The sequence below is a fragment of the Oncorhynchus tshawytscha genome, linkage group LG28 (genome assembly GCF_018296145.1).
Source record: "Oncorhynchus tshawytscha isolate Ot180627B linkage group LG28, Otsh_v2.0, whole genome shotgun sequence".
NCBI classification, from domain to species: Eukaryota; Metazoa; Chordata; class Actinopteri; order Salmoniformes; family Salmonidae; genus Oncorhynchus; species Oncorhynchus tshawytscha.
This window is the reverse complement of record NC_056456.1, coordinates 34286074-34301704: the sequence shown is the minus strand read 5'-3', so window position 1 is coordinate 34301704 and position 15631 is coordinate 34286074. Positions and strand designations below refer to the sequence as shown.

General features: G+C 44.9%; 1 protein-coding gene across 1 annotated transcript; it reads left to right on the top strand.

The window, feature by feature from the left end:
• The first annotated feature begins 1804 nt into the window (after positions 1-1804).
• Positions 1805-4120, top strand: LOC112227170 (regulator of G-protein signaling 21). Its single transcript, XM_024392040.2, has 5 exons — positions 1805-1981; positions 2194-2253; positions 2345-2406; positions 2555-2721; positions 3095-4120. Exons 1-5 carry the CDS (start codon positions 1899-1901, stop codon positions 3278-3280), a joined length of 558 nt encoding a protein of 185 aa, XP_024247808.1. The 5' UTR covers positions 1805-1898; the 3' UTR covers positions 3281-4120.
• Positions 4121-15631: the final 11511 nt, after the last annotated feature.

The window sequence follows — 15631 nt, the reverse complement described above, 5'->3', positions numbered from 1 at the left end:
GAGAGAGAGAGAGAGAGAGAGAGAGAGAGAGAGAGAGAGGAGAGAAAGAGAGAGAGAGAGAGAGAGAGAGAGAGAGAGAGAGAGAGAGAGAGAGAGAGAGAGAGAGAGAGAGAGAGAGAGAGAGAGAGAGAGAGAGAGAGAGAGAGAGAGAGAGAGAGAGAGAGAGAGAGAGAGAGAGAGAGAGAGAGAGAGAGAGAGAGAGAGAAAGAGAGAGAGAGAGGAGAGAGAGAGATTAATGGATACAAAGCTGACAGGAATGCTTCAAAGTGATGAGAAATACTGCTGAATTGAACCTGCATTGCTGTGGTCAATATACTATTTGAATATCATTTGTTTTACGTTGATCTACAATCTTTACATGACACATCATACAGTATAGGACACAGCATGAAACGGTCATGTATTCCTGAGGACTGTATCTGAAGCATTATGTTCTCTGTTACCATGTGACCATCACACAGTTATCCTGACTGATTCTTCCCAGTGGCACTAACTGTTAGCATCACTGATGTAAAAGCAACACTGACTACTAGTTTTGTCAGCTCAGTTGTCATATGCTAAAGATCTGCCTTTCTTTTTAACTTGAAGATTCAGTCTGGGATATTAAAGCACTTACAAATTTGGAACATATCGTACAAATTTACAGGACGTAACATGTCATAGGAAATGGATGATGTAGTGCACAATTGTTCACAACTTTCGGGGACCCTTTTCAAAACTACTGGCTAAAATATCTATCTTTTTTAAAGCTCTGGAGAACCACTTTAAGTGTCTTTGACAGCATGATGTCTAAACCTATAGTCAAGACTAACTTTTTTTATTTTATTTTTTTAACTATTGTGATCCGGCCCCAATGTATCTGTGTATATAACATACGGTATATGATTGGTTCACTGTGACAGAAAAGGAAATGTCAGAGGCCACTACTGGGAGACTAAAAGATGGGCAGTGGGGGTTTACAGTGATGAATCCAGGCAAATCTTTGAGGTACTGTATTTTACCTTCTGCTTGCACCCTATTTCATTTGTAATATATGCCATTTAGCAGATGCTTACAGTCATGCATGCATGCATTTTACATATGGGTGGTCCCGGGAATCTAACCCACTTATCCTGCCGTTGTAAGCGCCAAGCTCTACCATCTGAGCAACATAGGACCAATAACGTCTGCCAAAAACTCCAGATAAGATGATTAATGGGAAAATAATGCATCCAGGTGTCATGATACCAACTCTACTGACACCTACACCAAAATATTGTACTGTACTGTCTCATACAAAAGGTTATACTCTTCAAAACGCAAAAGTTTATGTTGGTAGAAAGTCTAGTAAAAAAAAAAGCAGGCATTGACGCACACCCAAAAATGCTTGTAAATGTGTTAACTAACAGAGGGTAAACTGTATTTTAAAAAAAAATAGATATAGAGTCACTTTTAGAGTGGTGGAAACAGAAGTTCCAGAATCATGGGACCTGAAATCAAAAGGCCTTCTTATGAAAGTACAACTTCCACCTGACAAATGTTTGAAAACTTTAACAATTGGATTTTTTTTTACCTATGCCAACTAGCAGAGTAAAGGTAAATATCTGCTTATCTGTTGTTTAAATTTCCAGTCATATTTGCATCTCCTGGCCTTATTCTCGACAGGCAATGACCTGTGCAGGTTTCTGAACGTGCAGACAAGCAACTGCATTGAGCTGGTTTGAACAAACGAGCGTCATACCTTACTTCCTCTATTTTTGCGGTTTGTAACGAACGAAACGCGTGACGTTCACAGCAGTCATATTCTGTATAAAGAGGGGTGTTGATGAGACTGTCAAAATAGATACACTTTGACAACTAACAGAGAACCACTACACTGAGTGCTACATACACAGAACCCAACTATTGTTCCCCCAAATATGCCTATCTCAGTCACATCACCATCAAGGGAACTGCATTCACACAACATGGACATGGATGACAAGAGGAGAAATCAGACGAGGTGAGTTTTTGCAGTATTGTTGATACATTTTACATTCAAAGTTGGTTTATTGGTCATTCGGCACTTGTGCAGATTTAATCGTTTTGAATGACGTTGCTGGTTTCCTTTGCACTTAGGAACCAGATATATTTGGGGTTTATTGTGCAATGGCACTTTTTTTGTGTGTATTCTTGTGTTTTACAGTGTATTCACCTATTTACTTCATGTTTCAGGGGAAGCGACTTGAAATCCCGACTACAGCGCAGATCTTCCCAATCCCCCAACACTGAACGGTAAATAAGGTAGACTCTGTCAGGACACATCCAGGAACCACATCTCCATCCAGGGTTTTGATCTGAAACTAAATGTCCTCCACTTTTACAGACTTAGCCCTGAGGAAATTATCCTGTGGTCCCAGTCTTTGGAGAGACTTCTCGCATCGAAATGTAAGCATTTCATGTACTTTAAAACAACATTTAAACATACAACAGGAGGTTGATGATATAATCGTCATATGTCCATTTTCATAGGTTTGCAGGTTGTTCAGCCTAGCTAAGTCTGTCTGTGTGTGTGTGTGTCCCCCTCCCCCTTTAGATGGCATGACAACATTTCAAGCCTTCCTGAAGTCAGAGTTCAGTGACGAGAACATTGAGTTCTGGCTGATCTGTCAAGACTACAAGAAGATCAAGTCGTCCTTCAGGCTGTCCTCCAGGGCCAAGAAAATCTACAAGACATATATTGAAGCCGAGGCTCCAAAAGAGGTATGTTGTAGTCAGAGGGCTGTTTTTACAAACGATTCAACGTGGAGTGCCTGGATACAGCCATTAACCGTGGTATATTGGCCATATACCACAAACTCCCAAGGTGCCTTATTGCTATTATAAACTGGTAACAAACTTAATTAGAACAGTAAAAATAAATGTTTTGTCATACCTGTGGTATACGATCTGATATATCATGGCTTTCAGCCAATCAGCATTCAGGGCTCAAACCACCCAGTTTATAATACTTTACGAAAAGCATGTAGATCTTTGATCATGTATGTATTTACTATACTATATTTACTATTTACTATATATGGACACATCTGCTTGTATCCACCAAGTCTCATCAGTTTACTCTATCTCTCGCCAGATCAACATTGACCACAAGACCAGAGATCTCATCAGGCGGAATGTGAAGACGCCCACCACAGTTTGCTTCGACGAGGCCCAGTGGATTGTGTACAGATTGATGGAGAAAGACTCCTACCCCAGGTTCCTCAGATCCAACATCTACAGGACCTTACTGGACTCTGCATCAGACTACATTAAGGTGTAAATGAATACCAACGGTAGAAACTGGACCGAGGTTTCCAACAATGGACTGCAATGTTAGACAGCCAAGAAGGGTTTGCAAATGGGATTCCTAAGAAGATGTTTCCAAATGTGAATTCTACTGGGTACAGAGATAAGAGGCCAAAGGGAAACAGAACGTACAGAAGTGACTGATTGAATCCTTGTTGACATTTGTGTCTAGTAGTCTATGTGCTTCCACTTGAAAGATAAACACAACAGGGGAAGCAGCTAGTGGTTAAATTACTTAAGATGCGCCAGTAACTGTATAGTCGCTGGTTTGAATCCCTGAGTTGACTAGGTGATGTGCCCTTAAGCAAGGTGCTTAACCCTAATTGCTCCTGTGAGTCGCTCTGGATAAGAGAGTCAGCTAAATTAATAAAAATGTAAATTAAACATATGATACATAGAAAAGGATTACATAGAACATAGAAATAGATTGTATTTCTATGACAGAGATGGGGTGCTGGGGGATTACCTTGCAGAGTATGTGATAGTTAGGGACTTTCTCTGTCTTGGGGGATGTTTTCAAGGATGCATATTATGTAGCATGTGAACAGCCAGAGCAGCAACTGCATGAGCAGGTATCTGCAGTTGATCAGTGGAGTTATTTGATGAGACATTAGATAGGATTATCTACTAAGTGTGTCTTTTAAAACCAATACAAGTTTAGAATAGGATATGTTTTTACTCTGACACCACGCCATGAGGCATGTAAGCTGAAAAACATTATAACATGTTGGATAATTAATATGTGAAGGAATGACAATGTAAACATGTTATTGTTGCACTGTGTATATATGTATAAAAAAAGATGAAGAAACGATTTCCAACGTAATGAATGTATTTGTTTGCTAAATTAGGATCTTACTGAATATAAATTCAATAAAAACACATACATTCACACACACACACAACAATTACTGCTTCAATCCTTCAAAACACTGATAATTTACTTAGAACATTCTAAGGTTTATTAAAGACCAGTTTTGTTGAAGAAGCTTCACACGTTTTACTGAAAAGGGCACTTTTTACTTCAAGCATTTGGGTAAATTATGCATTATGCATCTGAACGAAGTAACAGCCAGATAGTTTAACAGTTAATGCATAGAAAGAGACAACATATTACAAGCCTTTTTATAAGACATCATAAAGGCTCCTACATGCTAATAACAACTTATAAAGCATTACACCAGGATGCTTTAGTTTAGGTAAAGTGTTACCATGAGAAGGTTTTGGCGGGAGAGATTCTAACTTTACGTGGCAGTTTGTCGCTTCCTGTACCAGTTCTCTGTTTCAGATGTGTTTGGTTGTTGATTGAGGTAGTGAGACAAAAAAAAAACACATCATGACAAATCGTCATAATTTCCTTGTTTAGACAACACTGTGTATTAGTAACCAGTTTCTACTCATTTAACTGGGTCATGTGACAGTCAGAAGCCTCAGAACGGTCGGGTTAGCAGACTTTCTATCTCGTCAGAAGAACAGGATGTGTGGAAGTTTTTTTGCGCTGTGTTCTGACGGAGAGAGATATAGCACAGACATAAAACTGCAAGTTGGAAACAAAAAACTGCAAGTTGGAAATCCTGCTTATCAGGCACAGAAACACATAACTTGTTTCTCACAAGTGTAGCAAGGGTTGTGAGCTCTGAAAACAACGTGTTCACTCTAATGACTGTAATAAGAATATATTGAATGCATTATCAGAAATTACCGTAACTAAACAAATTATTGGGAAAAATGGTAAATGTACTACTGGTGATATATTGTATGTAATGGGGAATTGATAGACGCTAACTATCAGAGGGCAAACAATTTACACAATGAAGTTATGAAACAATAAATACACACAAATTGGCAGGAGAGAGTGCATTCTGGAGAGAGACACACCTTGTGCATCTAAGCCACACTTCCCTTCTTCTTTTAAATGATACCCAAGACGGGTTATCTTCACACATACTGTAGGCCTAAGGCAGTGTTTCCAACAGTCCTCCAGGACCGCCAACAGCACACAATTTTTGTAGCCCAAGACAAGCAAACCTGATTACACTTGTCAACTAAAATCAAAACTGTCCGGGGCTACAACAAAACTGTTTGCCGTTGGGGATCCTAGAGGACTGTTGGAAACACTGCCTTAGGCCTACAGTATGTGTGAAGATAACCCGTCTTGGGTATCATTTGGCCCAAGGAATACTCTCAGGAACGGTTTCAGGTCAAACGCAGTAGCTATTTATGGAAATCCAATGCAATTTAAAATGAATGCCATTTCATTTATTATGTCAATTTTATCAAATTGCTTGGGTTGACACCTTGTTTCGACACAACTGTTTATGTGCTAAGGTTTGCATGATAGCTCATTCTACTCTGGGTTTGGGGGCTCCTGTAACAAATGGTACCCCGATTGGCAGTGCCACTTCTGTCACAACAGGCGGTAAGATGCGCACTGGTAACCAGCTTGCACCCAGCACTGAACCACACACATTAAAAAATAGACCCAGGGGGAGAAAAAAACGCTATAATGAAGGTTATCACACCCGCCACAGGTACCAGTGCCATAGCACCTTTACAATCCAGCTGGAAGAAGCTGTGAAAAAAAAAATCACCCCTTCTGTGGTAACAGACAGAGGCAATTCTTAATTTAATCTAATTTCCAGGAATTAAACCAATTGCCTATAGAACCCATAACCTGTATAACTAAGCACCTCATAGGGACTAGTGAGCTACAGGCAGGAAACAGCAATGAATCATTGTAATGAGTCACCTATGAGGGAGGAGTTGTGGACAGAACACACTAAACAGAAAATAACTACCCACAAAACCCATGTGGGCAAGAGCTACCTAAGTATGGTTCTCAATCAGAGACAACGATAGACAGCTGTCCCTGATTGAGAACCACACCCGGCCAAACACAGAAATCAAAAACATAGAAAATGAACATAGAATGCCCACCCTAGTCACACCCTGGCCTAACCAAAATAGAGAATAAAAAGCCTCTCTATGGCCAAGGCGTGACAGTACCCCCCCCCCACCCAAAGGTGCGGACTCCGGCCGCAAAACCTGACTAAAGGGGAGGGTCCAGGTGGGCCTTCTTACGGCAGCAGCTCGGGTGCAGGACGTGGACCTCGCTCCACCTCAGTCTTGGCCCACTTAGGTGGCGCCTCTGGAGCGGAGACCCTCGCAGCAGGCCCCGGACTGAAGACCCTCAGTCCAGAGGCGCCCTCTACGGCTCTGGCAGCTCCGGAGTGAAGGGAGGCTCTGGCGGCGCCGGACAAGCGGGGGGCTCTGGCGGCGCCGGACAGGTGGGAGACTCTGGCAGCGCCTGGATGGACCCCAGCCTGTGCCCAGGGTCCCTTGCCTTCCAGTATCTCCTCCCATGTCCATTTCTCCAGATAGCTCTGTTGCTCCTCACCACGCTGCTTGGTCCTTTGGTGGTGGGTAGTTCTGTAACGGTTCTCCTCGTCATCTGAGGAAGAGTAGTCAAGATCGGACCAAAATGCAGCGTGGTACGTGTCCATGTTAATACTTATTAGCAACTGAACACTAAATACGAAAATGACAAAAAGAATAACCGAAACAGTTCTGTCTGGTGCAGACACCGAGACAGAAAACAACTACCCACAAACACCAGGTGGGAAAGGCTACCTAAGTATGGTTCTCAATCAGAGACAACGTTAGAAAGCTGCCTCTGATTGGGAACCATACCAGGCCAAACACAGAAATACAAAAACATAGAACAAAAACATAGAATGCCCAACCCCAACACACGCCCTGACCAAACTAAAATAGAAACATAAAAATGGAACTAAGGTCTGGACGTAACAGTGTGTTAATGTGATTAGCATGACGTTTGTAAGTAACAGCAAACTTTCCAGGACATAGACATGTCTCATATGGGCAGAAAGCTTAAATTATTTTTAATCTAACTGCAGTGTCCAATTTACAGTAGCTATTACAGTGAATAAATACCATGCTATTGTTTGAGGAGAGTGCACAACAACAGCAAAACATTTATCACGGCAATTGGTTTGATACATTTACCTCTGAAGGTAAATAATGTAATTACATTCAGTAATCTTGCTCTGATTTGTCATCCTATGGGTCCCAGAGATAAACTGAAGCATAGTTTTGTTTGATAAAATAATTTTTTATATTCAAATGTAGGAACTGGGTTCTACAGTTTGAACCCCTGCGGTGTCTGCAAGAATTTCCACTGATTGTTTCGATCAGCAGGTTCTCACTTCCTCTGCGTCGGAGTCAATTGGGTCGTCACATGAAAAATCATTTTTCTTAAAATAACATTGTCTACATACCTATCTACCTATGTGCATAGTAACCTACTTCATGTTCCACGTTTGTGGTAATAAAGAAAGGTTAGGCCCTTCAGAACATGACCACAAATTAAGTATGTCTATGTTTGGGCCTGTATTCACAAAGCGTCTCAGAGTAGTGTTGAAGTTGAAGTAGGATCGGTTTTTGCCTTTTAAACCATAATGAATAAAAGAGAAGACCTGATCCTAGATCACAGGGTGGCAGGTATCCTAGTGGTTAGAGCGTTTGGGGCAGTAATCGAAAAGGTTGCCGGATTGAATCCATGAACCGGCAAGGTAAAAATCTGTCGTTCTGCCTCTGGTCAAGGCAGTTAACCCACTGTTCCTAGGCCGTCTTTGTAAACAAGAATTTGTTCTTAATTAACTGACTTGCCTAGCTAAATAAAGGTTAAACTTTAAAATAAAATAAATCAGCTCTCCTACTCTGGGACTCTTTGTGACTATGGGTCCTGGTGTTAGACTATTCCTGGCCTGAATACACTTCCTGTTGGTTGGCTACAACACAGATCCTATAAATATACTACCACCTGTCAGAGAACATTCCAGTCATTCCTCACCACACCTTCATCCACTGAGGTGTATTTTTAACTCCTCAAACAGTCTATTTAAATAACATTCTTGACCTGATTGAACAGGATCCTCAACCTGATGATGGAATAGCCTGAGATAACATCTTGGGTAAAGGCCACAAACCCAAGTAACTCATAGATTTCATTCTAGATTTCATTCTTCCTATTGAACAGCTAATAACATAGCAGTAGTCTACCAGCAGCAGTCTAGTCTACTTGTTACTTAATTTTACAGTTTTAATCTTTCCTAACTTCTATCAATGTTTCTGCCCTTATCCACACTTTTTATGTCTCACAAAATAAAATAAAAACAGGTGCAAATGCTTTGTAAATTAGGACCCCCTGAGATCTACATTTTGTCTCGCTTACAAAGTTAGACAACTCAAAGCACTTGCAATCCTAAAGGGAACATGCAGATACACACTTATTCTCTAAACAATCAATTAATACATTTTATGTAGCACATTTCTTACAGAGAATGTATTTTAAAGTGCTTAACGATCCTTGGATGTGCTGGAGTTTGGCTTGGTGGTCTAAAACCGACACTGGACCATGCATTGCCCTCTGCTATGGAGATTTGAATTCCCCCATCTGCAACTTTAAAGCATGTCCATCCACTTATATTCTATCTTTCTCCAATGTATCTTTCTTATGAAGTCACACACACACACAAAAAAACATTTGGATTGATCTAAGTCACAAATAAAATGGTGACATAAACACAACAACTCCTGTCATTCCCTCCTGTTACCTCAGTTTTTATTTTAATGAAGCGTTGTGTTGTCGCTTCGAGATCAGTTTGATCAATGATGAACACGTCAGCTGATATCCAATGATTACACCTTCTAAAGACAAGAATGTGATTCCATTCAAAAACTAGACATGCCTCGTAATGCATTGTTATGTACAGATGTAGGATCTTAATTTGAGCCAGATTGCTACAGCAGGAAAATAATCCTGCAGCAACAGGAAATGTGAATTATTTTGTGGATTATAATGAATGGACATTTATGTGTAACGGCTTTCTTCCGTCGAAGGAGAGTCGGACCAAAATGCAGCGTGGGTAGTTCGATACATGTTTAATGAAATGAAAATACGAACAATATAAAAACAAAGGAAATGTGAAAACCTAATACAGCCTGTCTGGTGACAACTAACACAGAGACATGAACAATCACCCACAAACACACAGTGAAACCCAGGCTACCTAAATATGGTTCCCAATCAGAGACAACGAGAATCACCTGACTCTGATTGAAAACCTCAGGCAGCCATAGACTATGCTAGACACCCCTACTCAGCCACAATCCCAATACCTACTAAAACCCCCAATACCACAACACAACACAAAATAACCCCATGTCACACCCTGGCCTGACCAAAATAAATATATAAACACAAAAACACTAAGACCAGGGCGTGACAGAACCCCCAAGGTGCGGACTCCCGGCCGCACACTAAAACCCATAGGGGAGGGTCCGGGTGGGCGTCTGTCCACGGTGGCGGCTCCGGCTTGGGACGTGGACCCCACTCCAACCAAGTCTTAGTCCCCCTGTAACGCGTCCTTTGATTGATGACCCTCGCCACCGACCTTGGCCTAATAACCCTCACCAAGGACCCCACTGGACTGAGGGGCAGCTCGGGACTGAGGGGAAGCTCGGGACTGAGGGGAAGCTCGGGACTGAGGGGAAGCTCGGGACTGAGGGGAAGCTCAGCATAGAGGGGAAGCTCAGCATAGAGGGGAAGCTCAGCATAGAGGGGAAGCTCAGCACTGAGGGGAAGCTCAGCACTGAGGGGAAGCTCAGCACTGAGGGGAAGCCCAGTACTGAGAGGAAACTCAGGCAGGTAGTAGGCTCTGACAGATCCTGGCTGGCTGGTGGATCTGGAAGAGTCTGGTTGACTGGCAGATCTGGAAGAGTCTGGTTGACTGGCAGATCTGGAAGAGTCTGGCTGACTGGCGGATCTAGCTGCTCTGGCTGCTCCATGCAGACTGGCATCCCCGGCTGCTCCATGCAGACTGGCAGCTCCGGCTGCTCCATGCAGACTGGCAGCTCCGGCTGCTCCATGCAGACTGGCAGCTCCGGCTGCTCCATGCAGACTGGCAGCTCCGGCTGCTCCATGCAGACTGGCATCTCCGGCTGCTCCATGCAGACTGGCAGCTCCGGCTGCTCCATGCAGACTGGCAGCTCCGGCTGCTCCATGCAGACTGGCATCCCGGCTGCTCCATGCAGACTGGCGTCTCCGGCTGCTCCATGCAGACTGGCAGCTCCGGCTGCTCCATGCAGACTGGCAGCTCCGGCTGCTCCATGCAGACTGGCATCCCGGCTGCTCCATGCAGACTGGCAGCTCTGGCTGCTCCATGCAGACTGGCAGCTCCATGCAGACTGGCAGCTCCGGCTACTCCATGCAGACTGGCAGCTCTGGCTGCTCCATGCAGACTGGCAGCTCCGGCTGCTCCATGCAGACTGGCATCCCTGGCTGCTCCATGCAGACTGGCAGCTCTGGCTGCTCCATGCAGACTGGCAGCTCCATGCAGACTGGCAGCTCCGGCTACTCCATGCAGACTGGCAGCTCTGGCTGCTCCATGCAGACTGGCAGCTCCATGCAGACTGACAGCTCTGGCTGCTCCATGCAGACTGACAGCTCTGGCTGCTCCATGCAGACTGACAGCTCTGGCTGCTCCATGCAGACTGGCATCTCTGGCTGCTCCATGCAGACTGGCATCTCTGGCTGCTCCATGCAGACTGGCAGCTCTGGCTGCTCCATGCAGACTGGCAGCTCTGGCTGCTCCATGCAGACTGGCAGCTCTGGCTGCTCCATGCAGACTGGCAGCTCTGTCTGCTCCATGCAGACTGGCAGCTCTGGCTGCTCCATGCAGACTGGCAGCTCTGGCTGCTCCATGCAGATTGGCAGCTCTGGCTGCTCCATGCAGACTGACAGCTCCGGCTGCTCCATGCAGACTGGCACCTCCGGCTGCTCCATGCAGACTGGCATCTCCTGCTGCTCCATGCAGACTGGCGCCTCCGGCTGCTCCATGCAGACTGGCATCTCCGGCTGCTCCATGCAGACTGGCAGCTCCGGCTGCTCCATGCAGACTGGCAACTCCGGCTGCTCCATGCAGACTGGCATCTCCGGCTGCTCCATGCAGACTGGCATCTCCGGCTGCTCCATGCAGACTGGCAGCTCTGGCTGCTCCATGCAGACTGGCAGCTCCGGCTGCTCCATGCAGACTGGCAATTCTGGCTGCTCCATGCAGACTGGCAGCTCCATGCAGACTGACAGCTCTGGCTGCTCCATGCAGACTGACAGCTCTGGCTGCTCCATGCAGACTGACAGCTCTGGCTGCTCCATGCAGACTGACAGCTCTGACTGCTCCATGCAGACTGGCAGCTCTGGCTGCTCCATGCAGACTGGCAGCTCTGGCTGCTCCATGCAGACTGGCATCTCTGGCTGCTCCATGCAGACTGGCAGCTCTGGCTGCTCCATGCAGACTGGCAGCTCTGGCTGCTCCATGCAGACTGGCAGCTCTGGCTGCTCCATGCAGACTGGCAGCTCTGGCTGCTCCATGCAGATTGGCAGCTCTGGCTGCTCCATGCAGACTGACAGCTCTGGCTGCTCCATGCAGACTGGCACCTCTGGCTGCTCCATGCAGACTGGCACCTCTGGCTGCTCCATGCAGACTGGCAGCTCTGGCTGTTCCATGCAGATTGGCAGCTCAGGCTGCTCCATGCAGGCTGGCAGGTCTGGCTGCGCTGAACAGGCAGGAGACTCCAACAGCGCTGTAGAGGAGGAAGGCTCTGGCTGCGCTGAACAGGCGGGAGGCTCCGGCAGCGCTGTAGAGGAGGAAGGCTCTGGCTGCGCTGAACAGGCGGGAGGCTCCGGCAGCGCTGTAGAGGAGAAAGGCTCTGGCTGCGCTGAACAGGCGAGAGACTCCGACAGCGCTGGAGAGGAGAAAGGCTCTGGCAGCGCTGAACAGGCGAGGCGCACTGAAGGCCTGGTGCGTGGTGCTGGCACTGGGTAGAGGACATGCACAGGAAGCCTGGTGCGGGGAGCTGCCACCGGAGGACTGGTGTGTGGAGGTGGCACTGGATAGACCGGACCGTGCAGGCGCACTGGAGCTCTTGAGCACCGAGCCTGCCCAACCTTACCTTGCTCGATGCCCACTCTAGCCCGGCCAATACGAAGAGCTGGTATGTACCCCACCGGGCTATGCACCCACACTGGAGACACCGTGCGCTCCACAGCATAACACGGTGCCTGCCCGGTCTCTTTAGCAACCCGGTAAGCACAGGAAGTTAGCGCAGGTCTCTTACCTGGCGTAGCCATACTCCCTGTGAGCCCCCCCCCCCCAATACATTTTTGGGGCTGACTCTCGGGCTTCCATCCGCGTCGCCGTGCTGCCTCTTCATACCAGCGCCTCTCCGCTTTCGCCGCCTCCAGTTCTTCTTTGGGGCGTCGATATTCACCAGGCTGTGCCCAGGGTCCTTTTCCGTCCAATATTTCCTCCCAAGTCCAGAAGTCCTTCGATCGCTGCTCCTCACGATAAACAGGGGGAGTTGGCTCAGGTCTGAACCCTGACTCTGCCACACTCTCCCTGAGCCCCCCCCCCAAGAAATTTTTGGGGCTGACTTTTGGGTTTCCTTGCCAACCGTGTTCCCTCGTATCATCGGCTCCTATCTCCGGCTGCCTCTGCTCTCCTAAGTGCCTCCACCTGTTCCCATGGGAGGCGATCTCTTCCAGCCAGTATCTCCTCCCAAGTGTAACAACCTTTGCCTTCCAAAATGTCTTCCCATGTCCATTCCTCCTTTCGCTGTTTCTGCTGTCGCTGCCTGTCACCACGCTGCTTGGTCCGTGTGTGGTGGGTGATTCTGTAACGGCTTTCTTCCGTCGAAGGAGAGTCGGACCAAAATGCAGCGTGGGTAGTTCGATACATGTTTAATGAAATTAAATACGAACAATACAAAAACAACAAACGGAAATGTGAAAACCTAATACAGCCTGTCTGGTGACAACTAACACAGAGACAGGAACAATCACCCACAAACACACAGTGAAACCCAGGCTACCTAAATATGGTTCCCAATCAGAGACAACGAGAATCACCTGACTCTGATTGAGAACCTCAGGCAGCCATAGACTATGCTAGACACCCCTACTCAGCCACAATCCCAATACCTACTAAAACCCCCAATACCACAACACAACACAAAATAACCCCATGTCACACCCTGGCCTGACCAAAATAAATATATAAACACAAAAAATACTAAGACCAGGGCGTGACATTATGTAGGGGTTGATACATTTTGTATTAGGATAAATCAAGTCTGACATTTTTAAATGGAAATTACAAACTTTAGGAGCATTTTGAAAACTCAAATACACTAGACGTTTGCATTTCCTGTAGTGCAGGAAAATTCTCTGCAAATTAAGATCCTACATCTGTAATTAGCCAATAATAAAGGGGAGCATGAGGTCTGAATCTCGTTGCTCTCATGTGTCCTCATCTATTATTCCACAAAAGGCCTGGCAAGGAAATGTGAGGAATTGGAGTGACGCTTGTCAGATAAAAGCACGCCCAGCTGACCCATAACATTCTGAGACCCATATGTCTCTTAGAGCATGGTGAGACCATGGTTGTCCTATGGTTATTTTGCATACAACCTTCCCACAACTTTCTGGGAATGGTGCAGGATAGTTTCTTTGTATTTAATTAATTTAACAACACTTTTACTAAAAGTTCAAACATAGTTACATTTAATTTCAATGTTGGTAATGTTTCTAGGAATGTTCTCGAACTGGTAAAGTTTGACATTGAGAATGTTCTAAAAGAAGAATGTAAAAAAATATATATATATATTTTCTGGACATTTCAGTACTTCAGCATAACGTTTCCTACAGTCTTCCTCATGGTTGTAATTCAAATCAAAATCCAACCCAATTTTATTTATCACATACATATGGTTAGCAGATGTTAATGCGAGTGTAGCGAAATGCTTGTGCTTCTAGTTCCGACAGTGCAGTAATATTTAACAAGCAATCTAACAATACTCCAACAACTACCTAATACACACAAATCTAAAGGGGTGAATGAGAATATGTACATATAAGTATATGGATGAGTGATGGCCGAGCGGTATAAAATACAGTATATACATGTGCTATGAGTAATGTAACATATGTAAACATTATTAAAGTGGCATTATTTAGAGTGTATTGTATAAAGTGACTAGTGATCCATTTATTAAAGTGGCCAGTGATTGGGTCTCAATGTAGGCAGCAGCCTCTCTGAGTTAGTGGTGGCTGTTTAGCAGTTTGATGGCCTTGAGATAGAAGCTGTTTTTCAGTCTCTCTGTCTCATCTTTGATGCACCTGTACTGACCTCGCCTTCTGGATGGTAGTGGTGTGAACATGCAGTAGCTCGGGCGGTTGATGTCCTTGATGATATTTTTGGCCATCCTGTGACATCGGGTGCTGTAGGTGTCCTGGAGGGCAGGAAGTTTGCCCCCAGTGATGCGTTGTGCAGACTGCACCACCCTCTGGAGAGCCATACGGTTGAGGGTGGTGCAGTTGCCGTACCAGGCTGTGATACAGCCCGACAGGATGCTCTCGATTGTGTATCTGTAAAAGTTTGTTCTCAAAATGTTCTCAAATTGTTCCAAGGACATTAATTAACAACGTTCTTCTGTGGGAATTTCAGTAATTCAGCATAAAGTTTTCTACAGGTTTCCTCATGGCTCTATGTAAAGTAATATTCTCAAATTATTCGGGGAACAAGATGAAAACTTTCCATAAAAACCACACAAAAACATTAGCAACGTTCAGAGAATGTTACAAGAATGTTATTTTAAGACATACATTCAATTTTCAGCATTAACAAAACTCTCTCTATCCTCTATCTTGTTAATTGTGTTCAGATATGTTGGCCGTGCCCACTAATTGGCCACACCTGATCTTAATGAGTGATTGTTTCCTTTGAAATAGGCTAAAATGAACAGCTTTGTATGCCTAAAAAAACATAACATGCTAGCTCCATCCTGGTGGCGCAGTGGACTAAATTCATGGTTAGAGAGCATATGATTATAGGTTTTAATCATACTGATGCTGTGTAACAATAACAAATAAATATGTTTGTATGATTAATGCGTAAGGAAATCAATTTCCATGTGTCCAATAGACGCTTGGAGTTCAAAAATGATTACCCAAAATAAGCTAGCAGTGTTATTAAAAGTCTTATTGAAAAATGATTCTGTCAAAGTTTTAAGGAAGTTATTCGAAAACCCCCAAATAAACCTATAATGTCCATTCTCAGAGTGTTAATTAAACCTCGTAGGAGAACAATCAAGGAACCAGAGTTGGTTACTACATGGTTCCATATGTGTTATTTCATAGTTTTAATGTCTTCTCTATTATTCTACAATGTAGAAAATAGTTGTTGTT

Excerpts from the sequence above, each read along its gene's own strand:
- LOC112227170 (XM_024392040.2), top strand. The coding sequence starts at position 1,899 with ATGCCTATCTCAGTCACATCACCATCAAGGGAACTGCATTCACACAAC. Across the intron at positions 2,254-2,344 it reads CAATCCCCCAACACTGAACG|ACTTAGCCCTGAGGAAATTA; the intron begins GTAAATAAGGTA and ends CCACTTTTACAG. Across the intron at positions 2,722-3,094 it reads AAGCCGAGGCTCCAAAAGAG|ATCAACATTGACCACAAGAC; the intron begins GTATGTTGTAGT and ends ATCTCTCGCCAG.